The 22,439-nt window shown below is 46.6% G+C and overlaps 1 protein-coding gene across 3 annotated transcripts in view; it reads left to right on the plus strand.

The window, feature by feature from the left end:
* The window catches only part of RIN1 (Ras and Rab interactor 1), a 52,690-nt gene extending 32,754 nt beyond the window's left edge, over positions 1-19,936 (plus strand). For 2 of the 3 annotated variants that reach the window (XM_033957243.1, XM_033957245.1), the window contains exons 7-11: positions 4,447-5,514; positions 6,228-6,533; positions 7,621-7,752; positions 11,165-11,322; positions 17,249-19,936. In XM_033957243.1, the coding sequence (XP_033813134.1) occupies positions 4,447-5,514; positions 6,228-6,533; positions 7,621-7,752; positions 11,165-11,322; positions 17,249-17,596 (2,012 nt within the window). In that variant the 3' untranslated portion in view covers positions 17,597-19,936. The remainder of the gene's footprint in view (positions 1-4,446; positions 5,515-6,227; positions 6,534-7,620; positions 7,753-11,164; positions 11,323-17,248) is intronic. The other variant, XM_033957244.1, reaches the window with a different exon arrangement.
* The last annotated feature ends 2,503 nt before the right edge of the window (positions 19,937-22,439 follow it).

The following is a 22,439-nucleotide window of genomic DNA, read 5'->3' on the forward strand; positions in this document are numbered from 1 at the left end:
TGTTCTAGGCGTTTTTGACATGGACGAAAATGTGGTATAAAGATGGATGATTTAGCGACTTGGACGATCAGATCGGCAGGACGTATAATTAGACGATTTTCGAAAGAAAAAAATTTTGGACGTATTTTTCGAAAATGTGTCATAGGCTGTTTTTTACTTTGGACGACTTGCGAGTTAGACGAAAACGGACTTAGACGTTCCTTTTCGATTATGCCCTTCCACATGTCTGTATATGGCCTTTTGGTTGAGGATGGGCTGGGAAGGGCTTCAATGGCTGGGAGGGCTTCAATGTGCTGGAGTGAGCTTTGACGGAGACTTCAGCAGTTGGAACCCAAGCACAATACCGGGTAGAGCTTTGGATTCTTACCCAGAAATAGCCAAGAAGAAAAAATTAAAAAAATGTAAATTGAATCAGGTTGGGCAGACTGGATGGGCCATTCGGGTCATCTACTATGTTACATTCATTTTATTTCTATCTTACAGAAATAAAACAAAAACAAAGGAAATAAGGTAATATTCTTTGTATTGGACTAACTCTACATTTGGAACCTCCCTGCTTCTACATCCTGTCAGGGCTTTTGACTCTCCTTTCTTCTGATCCCTGCCCCTCTGACCTGGGGCCTTTTCTTGCAGTTTAGCGCCATCTGTTGTCAGACAGCTAAACTGTTTCCTGAGTGAGGAAGTGCTCCTTGCCATCTCACTTACTTTCTCACAATGATATAAATCACTGCTGAGAACACTGTGATACAGTATAATCTCATTATAACGGACTTGTTTATAATGGAACCTCGCCTATAACGGACGAGGTCCGCTGGTCCCGTCTGTGTGCCTTTATAAACATACAGAAAATCATCGCATATAGTGGACTCACATATAACGGACTTTCAAATATAACGGACAACCAATTTGGTCCCCAGAGCTGCTTGTAGCTGTAGTTTTGTTTAGCTATAACGGACATGCAGGCTCCGCCTACAAGGCACATGGCGTGCTGGTGATATAGTATCAAAATGCAGCCCAGAAGAAAATGAGAGTATTTTTCTTTCCAGTACAGTACAACATAATGCTTTAGAACAGGGGTGTCCAACCTTTTGGCTTCCCTGGGCCCCATTGGACGAAAAAAAAAATTCTGGGGCCGCACAAACACTAACACTAGCTGATGAGCAAAAAAAAGGTTGAGCAGGTCCCAAATTTGCAATCACTAATATAGAAGATGTACATATCTAATAATAAACCTTCATTAAAGGGACACTGTGGAGAGGAACCCAAAAAAGCAATAATGCTTACCCTGACTGAGTGATCCTCCACGTGCACCGCTGACAGTGGGAGCAGCCACAGGCTTCCACTTCCCCACTCTGATGAGCAGGGATGCGCGCTCCTGGTTCTCCCATTCACTTCTATTACAGCTACGGTGAGCCTCTTCAGAGGTGAGCCTTATCAGAGTGGGGATGCTGAATCAGCTGTCAGGAGCGCATGTGGAGGATCGTTTAATCAGGGTAAATATTACTGCTTTTTTGGGCCTCCCACTTTGAGCTTAGGCTCCTTCAAAATGAACATCTCCCCTGTTGTAGCTAGTAGAGATCCACAAGCCTCACCAATTTTCAGCCATCTTCCCCCCTCCAACTTCCCAAGTTCTGCAGCTGGCAGCAACATTGCAGAGCTGCTGCCTTCCCTCCTCCCTGCCCCCCCCCCCCTTTGGCTTTCATGCATGCATGAAAGCAGGGGCAGCTTGAGGATGTTGCCATTGGCTGCAAAGCTTGAAGATTTTGAGTTGCCAGACTGGAGGAAGATGTCTTCAGTTGGCAGAGCTTGGGAATCCCCACTAGCTCAAGTATTTATAAATTGCACTCAGGTGGGAAGAAACTTTGGTGCCCATCCACTAATTTTGGGTTCCAGTCCCTCCTCAAAATCAGCTGTATATGACTATGCCACTGAATACAAAAATAATTGTGATGCACATATCCCAAAACTAACATATTCCAGTTAATAATTTCAAAATAAAACAATTTTTTCTACCTTGTTGTCTGGATGTTTTTCCATCATGGTCCCAGTTTCTCTTTCTGCTTTTTCTCTATCTTCAACTAATTCTCTCTCCAGTGTCTGCTGTCCATTTTTTTTTCTCCTCTTCTCTCGTTCCATTTCCTTCTTATGCCTGTCCAACGTATTGATTTTTCCTTTTCAGCTTTCTTAACTTTTTCTTTTCTTTTTTGCCTCTATCCACTCAAATCTTGCCTTTTTTCTCACCCTTCTTCTTTTAAAATGTTGAGCTACCTCTCAAATTTCCATCTTCTCTCAGTCCCTACCTAGCTCTCCCATTTTCACAGCCTCCTATTCCCTTCTATCTACTCTCCATTACTACATTTCTACCACTGTACTCACTGCTCTCTCACTCATCTTGTCATCTCCCTTTTGACCTCATCCACATGGCTCACCACTTTAAGAATCCCCCTCCCTCTCTCCTCTGGTCAGGCTATAGCTTCCTGTCCCTTTCTTTCCATCTCCTAGCATATTCTTATCCCAGCTCTCTTCCCTCCTGCCCTCCCATGGGTCCATCTCTGCTCATCTATCCCCATGATCCAACATTTTGCTCCCTCTCTTTTCTGTTTTTCTTCTTCCCTCCTCCTTTGATGCTGAACAATGAAATGGAGGGAAAAAAAGAGATGCTGTATCTCTCTGTCTTCCATCCACAGGCCTAACATTTCTCCCTCCCTCCCTTCCATCCCAAGATCCAACTTCTCTCCCTTTCTCTTCCCAACTGCCCCATCCCATCTCTCCCCCTACCTGCCTGCCTCCCTTCCCCAGGTCCACCATTTCTCCCTTTCTCTTCCCAACAGTTCTCCCTTCAAGTATCTCTTTTCCTCTTCCTCTACACCACCCCAGGTCCAACTTCTCAGACCATTGCCCACCATCTCTGTTTCTGTCCCCATAAGCTCTCTCTCCACGCCCAATCTAGCACTTCTTTTAATACAAGTCCAGGAAGCTTCCTCGGCCCAGTATGTTCTCCCCCTTCTCTCCGCGCCCATGCATCTCTACCTCACTCCTCTCCCACCACCATGTCCAATAATCCTCTCTCTCTCCCTCCTCTTTTTTCATCTCCCTTTCTATTCTCTCCCTCATCTCAGCATCTCTTTCCTTTACTCCCTCCATTCTATCATCCTATAGCTCATGCTCCCCTCCCTCCTTCCCTTCTAAGTTAAAAAAAAATACCACATAACTTCTAGAAGTGGATTTTACACAACAGCAGGTCCTCCTTCATGTTTAAGCATGGAATACATCAGCATTGAGATTTTGCTTCAGAGCAGTACTGTAAAAAGCCCTTGTTTCTGTTGTGTTAATTGGGTTCTGTTGTGTTAATCGGGTTTTCAGGATTTCCCCAATGAATATGCTTTGAAAGCAGTGCTTGCACATAGATCTCATGCATATTCATTGGGGAAATCCTGAAAACCCGACTGGATTTGGCCCTCAAGGAGGGACTTTGGGGACCCCTGGTTTATATCCTGAAGAATGTGGACTTTAGAACTATACACAGTATTAGTGTTATTTATACCACAGTAGTATCAGCAGTGATTTATATAGTGGTATTATTTATATCATTGTAATCTCAGCACTGCTTTAACCACTAGGCCAGGGGTGGGCAACTCCGGTCCTCGAGGGCTGGAATCCAGTTGGGTTTTCAGGATTCCCCCAATGAATATGCATTGGAAGCAGTGCATGCAAATAGATCTCATGCATATTCATTGGGGAAATCCTGAAAACCCGACTAGATTCTGGCCCTCGAGGATTGGAGTTGCCCACCCCTGCATTAGGCTATTCCTCTATATCTGGCCCAGTTCTGATTAGACCAGGGGTGTCCAATGTCGGTCCTCGAGGGCCGCAGTCCAGTCGGGTTTTCAAGATTTCCCCAATGAATATTCATGAGATCTATTTGCATGCACTGCTTTCATTGTATGCTAATAGATCTCATGCATATTCATTGGGGAAATCCTGAAAACCCGACTGGATTGCGGCCCTCGAGGACCGACATTGGACACCCCTGGATTAGACTGAGGGAGCACTGAGCAAAGGCCTAGCCTGAAAACTGAATTCAGCTTTTCCACGTTGGCATACACAACACTATCAATGATTATTTGTGCTCCCCAAACCCTTCTTTCTGTCAGTGTTAATAATTCTGTGGTGTTAGGGCTGCTCACTGAGGTACAGAGCTGGGGGCAATGTGACATCTTGGGACCCCTCAGTGGCTGGTCAGGATTATGGCTTATGTCTGCAGGCTCTGTTACTCTTTCAAAGGTGTTCAAGCCAGGAAGCACGTGGAGAACCATTTTGTAGAGCAGACATTGAATAAATTCAACCTGATTTTGTCTAAATTTTAATTCTGGTATCTTATCTCTCTCTTTTTGTCCAACCCTCTCTTTGTCTATTCCTCTTCCTACCTCTATCATCACCCTGCAGAATTCTGGAACTCCTCCCTAAATGCCAAAGAGCCAATTACCGGTAGTAATGATACCCCAAACACAAGTCTTCCTATATCCATCAACGTCTCTGATTGCTTAGCTTCTCAGCAATCTGCCTTCAACTTCTTTCATCCGTTAAAGACCCGTGGCCCCCTGGAGCTGGATCGGGGGACAGGCAATGGTGCCCTCTGTTTCTTTAATCCTCTCTTCCAGGAGCAAGGCCTGGGGAATACTGGTAGTGGCAGCAACAGCAGCAGTGGGGTCAAGCGCTCCCAATTCCAGAGAAGCTTCAAGGTGCGGGTCTCCACAGAGAATTCCAGCCCCCTGTCTCCTCCACTTAACCCTCCTCCCCCCATCCCTGCTGCAGAGCTGCAGAGACAGAAGGAGCTTGCCAAAATTGTGCCCCCACCCCTACCACAGCGAGAACCAAATGGCAGACAGGACTATAAGCAACCCCGGATCTCTTTCCGAGTCCGGCTTAGAAGAAAACTGAGCAAGGGGAGCATGGAAGAGGGCAATGGAGCTCCACAGGCCCTGTCTCCCACATTGGAGGAGGAATACCAGATCCCCAAACCTGCTAGGGTGGGCGGGCCAGAGGAACAGTTGTCAGAAGCTCACTCTGAGGACAGCATTGAAGGGATGGAGTTTGAGTGTCAAAGGCTCCCTTCCCTTCAGGAAGTGGACAGCAGCTCCCTGAGTAGTCTGGAGGAGGTGGAAGCACCATCTCTGCGGCACCAGCATGCCTCACCACAGCCACGTAGGAAAAGTTCACAGCTGGAACGCAGGGTACGAGTGCCCTTACGGGCAGTGAGCGAGGTCTTTCTGTCCTTCCTGTCACCAGAGAAAAAGTTGCTGAGGATAGCAGAGGAGATGGCACAGGATCGGGAGACTGGCTTTGGGAACCTGGTGCAGGACTTCTTACGCCTGATGCGCATGGAACTGCAGGGGGAGACACCAGGACTGCTGGGAAGTGTGCGGCAGTTTCTGACACAGGCCAAGAGCTTCCTGCAGGACAGTGCAGAGTTAGAAGTACTCCTGGCCACCCTGCTGACAGAGGCAGACCAAGGTGAGAGGGAAGATTGATCAGGACTGGGGTATGATCTTTTGGAACCTGGTGCAATGATTTGCTGTGGTTGGGGTAGCAGCGGTATTTATGGGAGGGTCAACAGAGATTTGCCGCATAAATAATACCATCACTTTCAGGAAGATGTTAAAATCACTTCTATTGAAAGAGGCTTTCAATAGATTATGAAATATCATACATGAACAAAATATTTATGTATTGATAAGGAAATGGAAACACTTAAGGAATGAGCAAATTTGCTCAAATGCAAGATTTATGTACTGATTATTGGGTTTAATTGTAATTTTTATGTTTTTTATTATTGTTTTTTATTGATTATGTTTTTAAGTTGTAAGACGCTTAGATTTTTAGATAATGCAGACTATAATTTGTATAAATAATTAAATAAGTACATCAAAGTGTGAATATCAAGGGTTTCCAGGCATTTGGAATGTGTTTGGCATGTGTGGGAGGGGCAAAATGAAAATAAATGATAATTTGGGGGCTGGGAATACATAAGCAGGCCTATATTTGATATTCTGCTTTATACTGTACCAGTAGCATGGAATATTGCTACTCCTTGGGTTTTGGCCAGGTACTAGTGACCTGGATTGCCTACCGTGAGAATGGACTACTGGGCTTGATGGACCATTGGTCTGACCCAGTAAGGCTTTTCTTATGTTCTGGATTTTTCCATTCTTCTCCACCACCCCCAGACCGTGTCCTGGAGAAGGCCACTCACCGCTGCATCCTGAAGCCTCTCAAACTACATTTGGACTCCTGGCTGCGGAGGCTCCTCACACAAGATGGCTCCCTCCATCAGCTCCAAGAAAACCTGCAGCTAGTACAGCAGAAGGGGCCCCAGGCTCTTGAGGTCCGGGCAGGCCTTCCTGATGCCCAAGGATTGGAGAAGATTCGCCTGAAGCTTCTAAAGATAAGGAAAAGTTATTCACCCACAGACAAGATGTTTCTCCTCCTGCAGGCCAGCAAACTTATCTACACCTCCATGACGACACATTCAGGTACTGTGTGAAGGATTCTTTTCCCTCCTGAGCCCCTGACTCCGAACTCAGAGTATCACTAACCCCCTCTTTTACAAAGCTGCATGGTAATGGCCCCGAAGCTCTTTAAATCACTTTGGACTTCGGGGCCATTACTGCGCGGCTTTGTAGAAGAGGGGGTAAAAGTGGCCCGTGGGGGAAGGAAAGAGGGGCTGTGAGAGGCCAGATCTTACCTCTAGTTCAGTGTCCCGCAAACTTTGTCAAGCTGTGGCACATTAAACTTAGTGGCCATGGCTCGAGGCATCTGGAAGTGCATGGACGTCATCGTGATGATGTCACATGCCTTCGTGATGTCATCACGTGAACATCTGCACATGCGCGAAGGCTCTCCAGATGGGCCCTGAGCCACCAGTGCGGAGGTACCAGCTGGGAAGAGGTGCAGAGAGGTGCTGGTGCCGGCTGATTGCCTACAGGATGTGTCTTTCACCATGCCTCTCCTCCTCCCCAGTATGTCGCGGCACACCTGAAATCTCAAGAGGTACACAAGTGTGCTGTGGCACACAGTTTATGATACACTGCCCTAGTTCAATAACAGAATATGTAGATAAGTAGTAGATAAGGACAGGTTTTTCACCCTCTCCAAGGTAGGGAAAACGAGAGGGCACTCTCTAAAATTGAAAGGGGATAGAGTCTGTACAAACGTAAGGAAGTTCTTCTTCACCCAGAGAGTGGTAGAAAACTGGAACGCTCTTCCAGAGTCTGTCATAGGGGAAAACACCCTTCAGGGATTCAAGACAATGTTAGACAAGTTTCTGCTGAATTGGAACATACGCAGGTAGGGCTAGTCTCAGTTAGGGTGCTGGTCTTTGACCAGAGGGCCGCCGCGTGAGCGGACTGCTAGGCATGAAGGACCACTAGTCTGATCCAGCAGCGGCAATTCTTACGTTCTTATGTTCTCTCTTGCACTGACCTTGTACAAATGCCACAATGCACTAGCATGCCAGCTCAAAAGAAAACTTTCTGGGGATATCCCTTCTGCTTCAGGGATTTGGTCACCCAACAGCGATGAGATAGCTCACCATTTTCACTGTTTCTTGTCTATGTGCAGATGACACGTATGGGGCAGATGACTTCCTGCCTGTCTTATCCTACGTCTTGGCTCTGTGTGATATTCCTGAACTCCTGCTGGAAGTGGAGTACATGATGGAGCTGCTGGACCCATTGCTTCTCCTGGGTGAGGGTAAGGGAACTGATCAATCCCTCAGCACAGAGGAAATTACTGCTTTTGTTTAGAATCTCATGGAAGCTTCCCAAAGTGATTGAGTCAGTTATATAGAACATCTGCTAAAATGGCACAAGAAGAGACTCATCAAAATGTATAGCCTGGCAGTACCTAAGTATAGAGAATGACACGGGGAGCGATCCCCGCAGCGAACCGCTGCGTGGCTGCGGTTTGGCTGCGGGTTATGGTGACCTCATTAGCAAATCGCCGCAGACGCGGGGACAAATCCTTTCACCGACCGCAAAAACGGTGAATAGATTTGTCCCCGCAGGCCAATGTCCCCCCCTCTAGGAACCGCAATTTACCTGTGTTTTCACCGTGCTCCTCATTTGTCAGATCAACCCTTCCTGCCAATAGAACCCGCCCCCCCCCCCTCCCCGACGATCGCCCTCACTGGTAGGAGGGTGCCCAACCCCTCCTGCCGGCACCCCCAACGGCCCCCTATATCGCCAATAGGAGGGTGCCCAACCCCTCCTGCCGGTCCCTCCCCCAACAAACCCCGCCATCCCGAAACACCACCCTTAGTCTTACTTTCCAAGTTGGACCGGACAGCTCCTCGCTCGTCTGGCCAGCAGGCCTGCCTCCGTCCAAATGAGGCGGGCCCGCCCCTCCCCTCCCCTGCCTAACTCACAGGATCCTAGGGCCTGATTGGCCCAAGCACCTAAGGCCCCTCCTATAGCGGGAGTGGCTTTAGGTGCCTAGACCAATCAGGCCCTAGGATCCTGTGGGTTGGGCAGGGTAGGGGCGGGCCCGCCTCATTTGGACGGAGGCAAGCCTGCTGGCCATACGTGTGAGGAGCCGTCCGGTCCAACTTGGAAAGTAAGACTAAGGGGGTTCCGGGGTGGGAGGGTTCGTTGGGGGGGGTCCAGCAGGAGGGGTTGGGTACCCTCCTGCCGGCGATCTTAGGGGAGGCCATTGGGAGGACCGGCAGGAGGGGTTGGGTACCCTTCTGCTGCGATTGTCTGGAGGGCCGTTGGGGGGGGGTCTACAGGAGGGGTTGGGTGCCCTCCTGCCGTGATCGCTGGGGGGAGGGGAGACTTGCAGCCATTTAAAGTACATGTCGTGTTTGTTTTTGCATTGCTAGCCCCAGGGGTGGTGGAAGATTAGTGATTGAAAAACTGTATGAAAAATAACTATTTTAAATTTAGTGATCAAAATGTGTCAGTTTTGAGAATTTATATTAATTAATTTTTTCTCTGCGTGTTTTGTTTTTGTATAGTTATTAACTAATATTTAACTAAGTTTTAAAGTTTTAAAGTTTTAAAGAATGTTTCCTTTATACGTAAATAAAGAAAAGTGAATGGGATTGCAGTGGCGGTGACGGGGCGGTGAATGGGGTGGCAGTGGCGGTGACGGGGCGGTGAAGAGGATGGTGAGACGGGGACGGGGCGGTGACGGGGATGGTGAGACGGGGACGGGGCGGTGACGGGGATGGTGAGACGGGGACGGGGCGGTGACGGGGACCAATTTTTTCACCGTGTCATTCTCTACCTAAGTAGATCTCCCAACCACCCAGGCTGCAAGAATTTTTCCTTGATTTTGAGCCGGTTGAACTTGAAGTCTAGGAAAACAGTGTGACCTGCCCGAATCAGAGGCACTACCCAGAAGCAGAACTGAGCGAGATGAAGTGGTTTCCCCTAAGGTAGAGGTTCCCAAACCTGTGCTGGGGAGAACCTTAGCCAGTCAGGCTTTCAGGATATCTACAGTGAATATGCATGAGATTGAATTGCATATCAAGGAGACAGTGTATGCAAGTTGATTCATGCATATTCAATGTGGATATCCTGAAAACCTCACTGGCTAGGGTTCCCCCAGGACAGGATTGGGAATCACTGCCCTAAGGTCAAACACAGAATCAGGTACAAAGACAGGTATTAGAATTGAGATGCAGAAAGTTAAATGACTCCCCTAAGGACATACACAGAGGTAGGGACAGAGCTGAGGATAAGAACTGATGTGTGAAAGAGCAACTTGCATAGGGTCCTGCAGAAAGACAGAGCAGAAGCAGTGGCATAGCCAGACAGCCAATTGTGGGTGGGCCTGAGCCCAGAGTGGACGGGCACAAAGTTTTCTCTGCCCCACCACTCTCTTTTCCTCCCTTCTCATCTTTCCCTCCCTTCCCACTTTCCCAAACTGTGTAGCTTTGCCTCTTACGGTGTTTTTTTGGTTGCCGGCAGCAGTTTCTACACGCTGCCAGCAATTGACCCAGAAGCCTCTCTGACTCAAAATGCAAATACATCAGAAGGAAGGCTTCTGGGTCAGCCACTGGCAGCATATAGGAACTGCTGCCGGCGGCCTGTGAAGTCAAAGTCCTTTTCTGCTGGGTAGGGGGAGCCTAAGCCCAACCTGGGCGGGCCAGGCCCAACCCCATGGCCACTGCTTGCCCTGAATTGGTAGCATGGAATATTGCTACTCCTTGGGTTTTGTCCAGATATTAGTGACCTGGATTGGCCACCATGAGAACGAGCTACTGGGCTTGATGGACCATTGGTCAGACCCAGTACGGCTATTCTTATGCTCAAGCAGAAGGCTTGAATTAATATCCCAGGACAGAGGACCAGTGGATCCAAGTCAAACACCGCACCCCATTCTTCTTCCTGAAAGCAGAATGAATCACAGTTAGTCTGGCATCTGGGATGGGTAATTCTCCCTGTAGGCTCTGTAGATCATCCACTGATTCATGAGATTGGCTGAAGCTAAGATGCTAACTACTGTATTTGTTGAGCACCAGTGGCTTTATATAATTATGTTTGGCCTGAGAACTGAATAAATATCAAACCATAAACTTAAATTGAACTAAATGTGCTCAGTGAAAAGCAAACAAGTGAATGTATAAGAGCAGCAGACTCCACCAGCTCTGGCTTTGTGACATCATAGCACACCTCCCTGCCTTCCTCATATCCACAGCATTAATCCACAGGTGGGTGATCTTAATAAGTCTTTGCAACAGATGATAACAAATAGAAAAGAGTTGTTACTTATCTTTCAGCTGCTGGGTTTCACTGTTTCCACTGCTAGCAATACTCCTGCTCTTCAACGTGCTCTGTGCTCCCCGTTTCATGTGATTTTACAAAAAAAAAAAAAAAAAAGGCCATTAAACTGAAAACAAAATCCATCCATACAATGGTTTGATATTTATTCAATTCTCTGTATTAAGAATACTGAAGTTCTAGTGAGGATTGAAGTATTTAATAATTATACTCCCATTTTTCAGATTGAGAGTGGCCTGAGAACTGCCATAGTCCAGCAGGAGCTAGGTGGGCTGAGCATAGATCTGAATCCATCTTAATGAGGGAGGTGTTTTCAGGTTGTATGAAAGGTGCTGTGAGTCTATGAGAATTGACCCCTGCTTGTTTCTGGTGCTTCTCAGGTGGGTATTATCTCACCAGCCTGTCTGCCAGCCTCTCCATACTGCGTGGGTACCATGAGCAGCCGATTGAGGGCAGCACACCCTCACGGGAGTTTAAGAGGTCCTTGATGCTGTGGCATTGCCGACGGGAAGGTCTTCCTTCTGTCAATGATTTTCAGGTAATGCTGTGCCAAAGAGCTGAATATTTACAATGTAGAGGAAACCTGCCCTTTTGTTGGGTGGGATCTGTATATGCCAGAGGAGGGCAACCATGTCTTCAGAGGGCCACAGTCCAGTCAGATTTTCAAGATTTCCACAATGAATATGCATAAGATCAAAGGAAGCAGTACATGCCAATCAATCTCGTGCATATTCATTGAGGAAATCTTGAAAACCCAACTGGGTTGTAGCCTTCAAGAACTGTGGTTGCACACCTCTGGTGTAAGGGAGACCTGTCCTTTCCTGCACATGAAATTTCCAAGAAAAAGCACCCCCCGCATTTTCCTTTTGATAATTTAGGAATCAGCAAATGTCACGGATAGTTCCTACTTTATAGCCTGTACTGCAGGCAGTGGCATAGTAAGTGGGGGGGGGGGGGAGGCGGGAGGCAGAATCCGCCCCGGGCATCCTCTTGGTGGGGGCACCAACACCCGTCCTCCTCTCCAACCCCTCCCTCCCCGCCCCCTCCCTCCCACTACCGCGCACAGCTTCCCTTCCCCTATACCTTTTAACGTTCGCGGCGCGAGCAGCAACCCGAACCTGTTGCTCGCGCCGGCTTTGGCTCTTCTGACATCACTTCCTGGACCTGCATCAGGTTGGGGTTGCTGCTCGCGCTGCGAATGTTAAAAAGGAACAGGGGATGGGAAGGGGCGCATTGCAGGAGGGGGTGGGAAAGTGGCTGGGGGGGAGAAGAGGGCGGGGGAGGGGCGCCTCTCGCTACGCCACTGACTGCAGGTATGTTTCACCCATTGAGTTTGCAGCAGTTTTCAAAAAGCACACAGACACGTGTCCTCTGAAAATGACTGGTTACTTGCCTATTTATTTATTCTCTTTGTGTGATCGCTATTTTAGATGTCTGTGACTGTCATGGATTTCTTTTCTTATCCTTTATTGCTATGATTTTGTTGCAAACCACTTTAACCTGTTAGTAAAGGTGGTACAGTATAATCTCGTTATAACAGACTTGCTTATAACGGAACCTCGCCTATAGCCAGTGGCATACCTAGGGTATGTGGCACCCAGGGCCCCTCATTTTTTGACAACCCCCCATGTAAAAAAATATTTTTTTGTAATAACCCATGAAACGGAATAAATAGTCAGAATAGAAACAGGCAGTGAAAATTTTATTTTATTGAACCTCATATATGTAACCATTATTCCAAATATAACATAACATAAACTTCTGGCCACTTCATTTTTAAGCTTAGATCTTTCCTTCCAAACAGAGACCTTGATAGATGTCAAATACAGCACAAGGTAACTTCACACAGACTTAGCTGTGCAGGAAATGTGAATCTCCTCATACGCCCACCATCTAGTGCAAAAATGTGCAAAGGTCTGTTTTTTTCTTTCGATCACTACATAGCCTAATGCCACACAAGCAGCGCTGTTACAAACATATTCTGAAGGTTCAATGATAAGGTTAACAAAGTTTCCTTTCTTGGACCACAAGGAGATATTGACAAACCACTGGAAGAGATCCCAAAATAACTACCCAGGCACAACACCCAAAGACCCACTCAGTGTGTGAACCAGTTGAGTGGAGTGGACTAACTGGGGGGTAAAAATGGGCCCGGAGTTTGCTCAATAGAATTTCCCAGACCATCTCTTCCTCTCAACACATTGACACGCTGCCACCACCACCACCACTAGGAACACCTCACCGGGTAGGCCAGCAATGCTTATAAACTTTATAAAACACATTATTATATTTTCTTATAAAGCACATATTTTAACTGAACTCACTGACATCCTCAGCCTTGCCATTCACAAAAATAGAAGGAAGAAAAGTTCCCATTTCCTCCGGCCTATACAATATTTTTCTTCTGCAGACCCTTCAAAAGTCTGACCAAATCCTCATTCCACTTGCATTATAAAGTACTGAGGATGCCATCCCTCCTCATTCCCAGGTCCTAAAGTCTAAGACAGTAGTGCAAACTAGTGCCGCCCGATTCAGGAAATAAAATTTCGATTCGATTCAGCCTATTGAATTGGTTTTTCGATTCAATTCGATTTTCCTGCCCAATTGGGTGTTTTTTTCAAACATCCTGGTGGGTTTATTTTATAGCTTTTTCACCCCCTTTGGCTTCTCCTAACCACACTGGCACTGTGGTGTAAACAAAATAAAGAAACAAAAAGGACTTTTCCTCTCTCTGTTACATCCTAGCTCACATTTGCGGTCTAACACCAACTCTGGCAGGAAACACTTTTCAAATCTGACATATTGTAATCACAAAACAGAAAATAAAATTATTTTTTCTACCTTTTGTTGTCTGGTCAATATTCAAATCTTGTTGGTCCCAGGCTCTGGTTGTCTTGCTTGCCATGGTCTCCTTCTTTCTTCTTTCTCCATGCTAATCATCCATCAGTCCATCTCTATCCTCCCCTTCCGTTTCCCTTCCCTCCCCCGGAGGTCTGGCATCTTTCCTTTTTTTTCATCTCTATCCACAGATTCACTTTTTCTCAACTACCCTTTCATCCAGCATCTCTCCCTCCTTCCCCACCACCCCAAGGTCCACCATCTCTCCCTTTCTCTTCCCAACTATCTTCCTATCTAGTATCTCTATCCCCGCTCCACACCATCCCTTGTGTCCAACTTCTCTCCCTTTCTGTTCCTTCCCTCCCTAAATCCCATTATCCACCATCGCTCTCCCACTCCTGTTTTTAGACCCATTATTTCTTCCCCCTAAAGTCTGGCATATGCACGTATCCTTCCCTCCCTCCCTCCCTCATGTACTTCTACACCAGGACCCCCTCCCTTGAAGGTCTGTCCCCCCCCTGAAGGCCTGTCCCCCCCCCCCCGAAGGACTGCACCTCCCCCTAAAGGTCTGCCTCCCCCTGAAGGCCTACACCACACCCCTGAAGGACTGTACCTCCCCTAAAGGACTGTACCTCCCCGCGAAGGTCTGTCCCCTCCTGTAGGACTGTACTTCCCCTAAAGTACTGTACCTCCCCGCAAAGGTCTGTCCCCTCCCGAAGGCCTGCACCCCCCTGAAGGCCAACACCCCACCCCTGAAGGCCTGCAACCCTACCTGAAGGCCTGTCCCCCCTCCTGAAGGACTGTACCTCCCCCCCGAAGGTCTGTCCCCCCTGAAGGCCTGCACACCCCTGAAGGCCTATACCACACCCCTGAAGGCATGCACCCTCCCTGTAGGACTGTCCCTCCCCCCTATCCCTGAAAGCCTGCACCTCCCCCCCGAAGGTCTGTCCCCCCTGAAGGCCTACACCCCAACCCTGAAGGCATGCACCCCCCCCTGAAGGACTGTACCTCCCCTCCGAAGGTCTGTCTCCCCCCGAAGGCCTACACCCCACTCCTGAAGGCCTGCACCCCCACCTGAAGGCCTGTTCCCACCCCTCCGAAGGACTGTCCTCCCCCCCTTAAGGCCTATGTGTTCCTCTCTGGCCTTCCATGCCTCCCTTTACCCGATTGTGGCAGATAGCAGCCTGCAGAAAGGATCGCGGGTACTTTAATGATCCTTGCAGGTTGCCATATGCCTCAGGAGCTAAAGTACCCGCGATCCTTTCTGCAGGCTGCTCTCTGCCGCAATCAGGTAAAGGGAGGTGCGGGAGGCAAGGGGGAAGCCGGACACTGCATGGCTTCCTGACTGACCCTCCCTCCTCGCCTTCTAAAACAGGAGCGGCAGCGCCGGCCAGCAAGAGGCAGCGCTGCCAATCCTGCTTTAGGGGGCCATGAGAAGGGAAGTTCCCGGGCCATGACTCCAAGGCCGGGAGCACCCCCCTCATGGCTTGTACCCGGGACGGACCGTCCCACCACCCCCTCCCTTGGTATGCCACTGCCTATAGCGGACGAGGTCCGCTGGTCCCGGCCGTTTGCCTTTATAAACATGCAGAAAATCACTGTATATAGCGGACTCGCATATGATGGACTTTTGCATATAACGGACAAACAATTTGGTCCCCAGAGCTGCTTTTAGCTGTAGTTTTGTTTGGCTATAATGGACATGCAGGCTCTGCCTACAAGGCACGTGGCATGCTGGGGATATAGTATCACAATGCAGCCCAGAATAAAATGACAGATTATTTTTCTTTCCAGTACAGTACGACATAATGCTTTAGAACATCTTTTAGTGTTCTGGTTTTGGCAATCATTTTATGCCATACCAATGTTTTGCTGAGTTTTGTTAGTGATGTTGCTGATATGCTTGTGCAGTGACTGTTGTTCATTGATTGTACGTTGTTTCAAGTTGACCTAAATAAAGTTTTTAAAAAATGCAACTCTGGATATAATGGACTGTTTTTCCAGGTCCCTTGAAGTCTGTTATAACGAGATTATACTGTATAGCAAATTTTAGTAAACACTGAACATTCTATAAGGATATGTGCCTATGTTTGATAATACACATTGCAATCTATGCCTGAACAGCATCCTGAAATGTCTCTGTCAAATGTGTGTAGAAGTAGTGCATCATGGAACAACATGCCCTGATGCACAGTTTTCAATAGACTCATTTCACGGGTATCTACTATAGTTGGTCCTCTGTCACCTGGAGAGAGACCGGCCTTGGAGACACCACAAAGTTATTTATTTAACTATGGAAAACGATTGAAAAATGGGAAAAGCCTTTGGCAAAAACACTCTCACATCATACAGAGTAGAAGGGTCTGGCTGGATTAGGGGAGATTGCTTTCAAAGCCTCAGGTGAACAAAATATCACTGTTAGAGCGAGAAAAGTGAAGAAAATTCTCTAATCTGTAATTTCTCAACAACATTGAGGGTCGATATTCGGTGCAATTTAACTGGCCAGAATTGGCTCCTGGATTGTTATATGGCCTGTTCGGGGGTTAATAGGTAATTTTCAGCAGCACTTAATTGATTAGTGCCGTTGAAAATACCTGGTTAGTGTTAAACTCATAGGTAGCTATTCTGGGGGCTTTCCAGGGGCAGAATCAGCACTTGGCCGGTTAACCCCCCCCCCCTCCCCCCATGCCTTTTATCAAGCTGCATTAGGGCTTTTTATCACAAGCCACAGCAATAAAAGTTCTGACATTCATAGGAATTCTATGAGCATTGGCCTTTTCAAATGGATGAGATAGACCGGGACTGCAGTCTGCATTTATACAGGCTATTATATGATTTTAAAGTAAATATTTTAAATTGGTTTTAATAGTTTTGAATTTTATTATGTATTAGAAATTTTGTTGGGCTTTTTTGGTCTTTTCTTTCCTATTTAAAATGGAGTTCTTTTATATATTTGAAGTTACATTGTAAACCGCATTTGATCATTTTTGGCCATATAGCGGTATATAAAGATTTTTAATAAACATAAACCTTAACACGGCTTGATAAGGGGGGGGGTTAAGTTGACTGCATAATGGGACCACATAAAAAGCAGTCCTATCTTTTTACAGTAACCCATAGCCAATTAAGTACTGAATATCGCACTTAACCAACTGTTAGCCGGCTCTGTGAAACAGATTTGTTGCCAGTGCCTGACTGTGGTCTCTTGACTCCAATTGGCCATGGTCAGAGACAGGATGCTGGACTCAGTAAACCCTTGGTCTGCCCAGTATTATGCATCTTATGTACTAAGTAAAACATTATTTAACCCCTGTAAAAAGATTTGAAAATTGCCAGCTGTAATAGATATGAAGTACATTCAGTATGCAGAGCACACACAGGGATTTCCACCCCTTTTTGGCTGGAGTCCTTTTACCTATAGAGAGGAAGGGCAGTCAGCTCTGAAATTATCTAACTGCTTAGTTACCCTGGGAAAAATCATTTGAAAATTACTTCCCCTGTGACTTGCTGAAGATCTTGCCAACAATTCATGAGATTTCACCATCCAACTCTTTATTAAACTCTGAACTCCTGATATATTTTTTTCTTTTTTGTGTAACATTTTTGTTTTCCTCCATTCATTTCAGAACTTTCTGCGGATTGGCTATCAAGACCCTGAGAATGGTTGTACCTCAAAAACTCTCTTGGTGCGTCCCTCAGATACGGTTGAAGATCTCCTGGGCCGGTGTGCCAAGAAGTTCCAGGTCTTCCAGCCTGAAGCCTATGGGATTTTCCTTTATACAAACGAGAGCTACCAGAGGCTGGAACTCAAATCGCGGCCTCAGGAGATCAAATCCGAGCTGCAAAGCCAAGGGGACAGTTTTTACTTTGTCTACTGCCGGGTAGAGAGTGAGGAGCAAGGCGAGGAAGCTGCTACGGATGGAGAACAGAAGCTGACTAGCAAGGATGCCATTGGTGTGGAAGAAAGTTCATGACCTTGGGCTTGCATGAAGTGAAAGAGTGAGGGAGAAATCTGACAGGGTCATAGAGGATTTTTATAGAGGCTTCAACATATTTATTTTTTGGATGAAGGCCTTCTTTGCCTTATTGCTCCATATTTTTAAAAAACTTCTAATCCTGGTAAACACAAAAAGGGACAAATTTCCAACTGCCATATTGCTTCAGCAGCAAAAGTACTTGGGGTGGGAGGGAGAGACTTCCTTTACACTTTGAAAAGTTTATTCCAAGTTTCCAAGTTTATTCTGAATTTTTTCCCCTGCCCATCAAACAGCTTGTCTGGGCCGGTTACAATCTTAGTAGGGTAGAGGGAAAGTGAGAAATACGAGACGAAGGATAGCTAAGAGATGTGAGTTAAAGCAGTGATTCCCAACCCTGTCCTGGAGGACCACCAGGCCAATCGGGTTTTCAGGCTAACCCTAATGAATATGCATGAGACAGATTTGCACATAATAGAAGTGACAGGCATGCAAATCTGCTCCTTGCATATTAATTAGGGTTATCTTGAAAACCCATTTAGCCTGGTGGTCCTCCAGGACAGGGTTGGGAACCACTGAGTTAAAGCATGAACCCCAATGTCTGATAGTTGGGGGAGAACTTCCATTAGGGAAGGAGTAGGCTTGCTGTTGGCATCACCAGAACAAGGAAAAATTAGGTGTAGGCATGAGAGAAAAGGAAGGTTTTGAGGTCTGATTTGAATTGTTGTAGGGAAAAAGTGAGTCTAAGATGGAGGGGTAGCTTATTCCAACATTAAGGGCCCTGTACAGAAAAAATTGAGTCGAGAGTCAAGTAATGAGAGAGGAATAGGGATTTCCTGGAGTTGCGGGTTTTGAAAACTAAGAGAAGTAACTTAAATCTAATTTGATGGGAAATGGGCAGGCAGTGGGAGAATTTGAAAAGTGGAATATTGTGATCGTATTTCTTGTGTCCTATAATAAGTCTGATAGCAGTATTTTTTTATGATTTGTAGGTGGCAGAGGTCTTTCACCCTGCCTTTGTAAAGTGGATTGAAGTAATCCCAAATGGTTAATGACTAGGAAGTGGATCAGAAAACAGCCATGGGAGTAAAGTCTCTCCCCCCCGCCAAGTGTTTTTTTGCTTTTTCTGCATATTTTCCTACGGAAAATAGCAGGTAGAGAGTTGAAAATCTCATTCCATTAAAGTAGAAATACTTTTCCATACCCAAGGCAATGAACACCATAAAAAATCCAACCATATAACGCATCAACTTTAAAATGAGGAAACAGTATACAGCAAGATACTCCTAGGAATGCCGCCTCTGAATTTGGGTAAAATTACAGGTGTTATGGAACCTGATACATACGGTACTTTAGCTGAGTTAAGGATGGACAATTTTACCAAATAAATGTTTTTCAAAAATGTTCTTTCTCACACGTATACAGCATAAAGAACTGAAAAGAGATCTAAGAGACCCAAAAGATGAATGCAGCACAAACAACTGAAGGGCGATCCTAGGGAAAGAGACAGTTAAAGACTTCCAAGGGGCTGAAATCTTTATGTTTAGCCATTAATATTTTTATTTTCACAGTGTTCAATGAGTCCCTAGAGTGGGAAACTAGTCTTTTTAAAAAAGAATCACCAAACAAAAGAATGGCAGTGAGGACCTTGGATTCTGGAGCATTTTCGGAAGATTTGCTGGGGCAAAAGCCTTCTGAAAAATTTCCCATTTGATAGGCAGGGAAGGAGGGGGTGGTGGTGGTGGGTTTAGGGTGGGCATCTACACAACCTCCAGGAGAAAGAGGCTCCACAGCAGCATTCCACCAGAATAATTTCAAAGGGAAATCTGTACAAAGTAGTCAGGGATCTGCAGGCACTCTGCAGTGGGTACCAGATACACTAACCCAAGGGTGTCCAACCTTTTGGCTTCCCTGGGCCGCATTGGCCCCAAAAAATGTTTCTGGGGCCACGCAAACGCTGCAGCAAGACAGAGGAGGGAGCCAGCAAGACCGTAAACACCCAGGGGCAGCAGAGGAAAACACTGCATCGCCCTCAACCGGGGCCGCACAAAATACTTCACAGGGCCGCAGGTTGGACACCCCTGCACTAACCCATCTGTTTGTTTTCTAACTTGATTCTGATTCCAACTTGTATAGCAGACTAATCTAGTGACTCTGTTTAGCTAGTATTACAGTGACCTCATCCTGGCTATGTCTGGAAAAGAAATACATTTTTTAAAATATCTGATTGTATCTAAAAAGGATTTGCTGGTTCAAACCCTTTTCCTGTTCAGTGCTCTGCCTGTGTATTAATGTAATATTTGTACAACAGATTGATGGAAAATAAAGTTTATTCTCTCAGCCTTCCACTCCCCCACCATCATGGCTTCCAAGCCTGTCTTCTTGGTCTTTTCTTCCTACTGGGCTTGTTAATTGAACCCAGAGCACAGACTCTGACCACAAGTGTGTTAATGCTACAGGCCCCTCAGTATCTCTCCTTATACGCCTCCCAAGAGCTCCATTCCTCCGATAAACTGCTTTTATCTTTACCATCCTCTTCCACTGCCAATTCCAAACTTTGGGCTAGATTCACTAAGCCCACCGATCAACTTCCGACCACTTAGCAACTCCTTTTATGACCCGATTTCCCTCCGACCCGATTCACTAACCTCTGTCCTAATCATCCTCCGATCCACGCATGCAAATGAGGGGGAACGGCATTCAAATGTAGGCAGGAAGTGATTCACTAAAATAAAAAATCAACACCGACTGGGCTGGCCGATCCAAAAATAGGTCCTTTTCAACTGCCTTGCCTTCTGCCACCATGCTCTCTGCCCTGCTTCTCTGCTCTCAGCCCCGATCTCCTGCTGCTGCCCTGAATTTCTCCTGCTGCCCCGACTTGCCGCCCTGTTCTTGCCCTGAATCTCTCCTGCCACTCCAACTCACCGCCCTGCTCTCGCCCCAATCTCTCCTGCCACCCTGACTCTCCTGCCCTTCCCCGTAGTGCATGCCCGTGGTTTTAACCCGCAGGCTTAAAGCGGGTTAAAACCACGGGCTCGTGAAAAAGTTAAAACCAGTTTAAAAAAGTAAAATTAAGCTCTACCTCAGCCAATCAGAGCCTTAGGCCCACCACGTGCATCACATGATGCACCAGAGCGGGGCCTAAGGCCTCAGAATTGTCGCTGGAGGCATTGGAGCAGGAAAGATTGAGCACCCTTCCTGCTCTGTTAAAGGTACGGGGGGACCGAGGACAGTCTGGGGCCTTTACTTGGCATCCCTCTTGCCATAGGTAGCGACGGCAGCGTGCATCAGCATGTGGGGTGTGGGGTACGTGGGTTAAAACCGCAGGCTGGCAATGTGATTTTTGCTGAATTCCTTTTTTATATATTTTGCAAAAGTGCATTGCCAGCCCATGGTTTTAAAGGGCAGGTTAAAACCATGGGCTTGCACTGCCGGGAAGGGCAGGAGAGTCGGGGCAGAGAGTAGAGAATCAGGATCAGAGCAGAGAGCAGGGCGGCAGAAGACAGGGCAGTCGGAAAGGACCTGAGCGACTGGTCCTCAGCGGTCGCTTATTTATGGATCGGTCAGCCCAGTCGGTGTCCCTCATTTTTTTTAGTGAATCGCTGCCTGCTTACATTTGAATGCCATTCCCCTTCATTTGTATGCGTGAATCAGGGGATAATCGGGACAGAGGTTAGTAAATCGGGTCGTAGGGAAATCGGGTCATAAAGGGGTTGCTAAATGGTCAGAACTTGATCAGTGGGCTTAGTGAATCTAGCCCTTAGGCTGGGACCTGGAAAGATAAAAGATACACAGGGTGAGAGAGGGTGGAGTATAGAGAGAAATACTGTATGTTTAAATCTTTTTTATTAAACAGATACAGATAAAGACCATAATGCAATATAAATGTTTTACAATAGAAACTATCTACCATGGAGGACTGAACTCTCATATCCTCCACAGCTATTGCCAGACATTAACCCCCCCCCAGGTCCCCAAAATCAGAACCCCCCCCTTTTCCCCCCTCCCCTTCCCCCCCAATAAAAACTAAAACAATGCACAGTCTGAGGTCAGATATCATATAGGCATGACAGAATACAATCGAAGTTGGTTCAATATATGGCTGCGACTCTCAGGAGATAAAATGTTCAAATAAGGAGTCCAGGTGTTAACAAAGTCTCTGCTCCGGTGTTGAGAGGAATATGTCAAGCGAGCTTCCCAGCCCATCAGCTCATGTAGTCTATTTCTCCAATACCAAAAGGAGGGTGATTTGGGAGAAAGTCAACAAGTCAATATACATTTCTTCCCCCAAATGAAACATTTACTAAGAAACAGTTTTTCTGCAGAAGTGTACACAGAGAGCATGGAGAAGTGAGCAAATAACATAGTAAGTGCCAGGACAGGCACGGCACAAGTAAAAGCTTCCGCAAAAAGGAATCCATTGATTTCCAAAAGTCTTGGATCCCATCACAACTCCAGAGCCCATGAAAATAAGAATTCACCTCAACAGAGCAACACAAACACAACTGAGTATCAACACAGCCCAGATAAAAAGCTTGACTTTGAGAAACATAAGCTCTCAAGACAGTGCGTTGAAGATATTCCTGTAAGTCAGCATTATAAACCAGGCCTGCAGTGCATTTCAACACCCTTAGTAAAAAAAATCTCTCCCTAGGTCCCACCCCAAATTGCGCTGCCATGCCTCCTGAACTAAGGGCGGCTGAAGGGTCATGATCTGTTTATGAAAATAAGAGATCGAGACCAGAGTTTCCAGATCCACCTCAAAACACAGAAGCGGATTCCAAAATATCCACCCAAGGAACCCCCCGGTAGATAGCCCACATAATGCCGCAGTTGACAATAG

The sequence above is a fragment of the Geotrypetes seraphini genome, chromosome 8 (genome assembly GCF_902459505.1).
Source record: "Geotrypetes seraphini chromosome 8, aGeoSer1.1, whole genome shotgun sequence".
In the NCBI taxonomy this organism is placed as follows: Eukaryota; Metazoa; Chordata; class Amphibia; order Gymnophiona; family Dermophiidae; genus Geotrypetes; species Geotrypetes seraphini.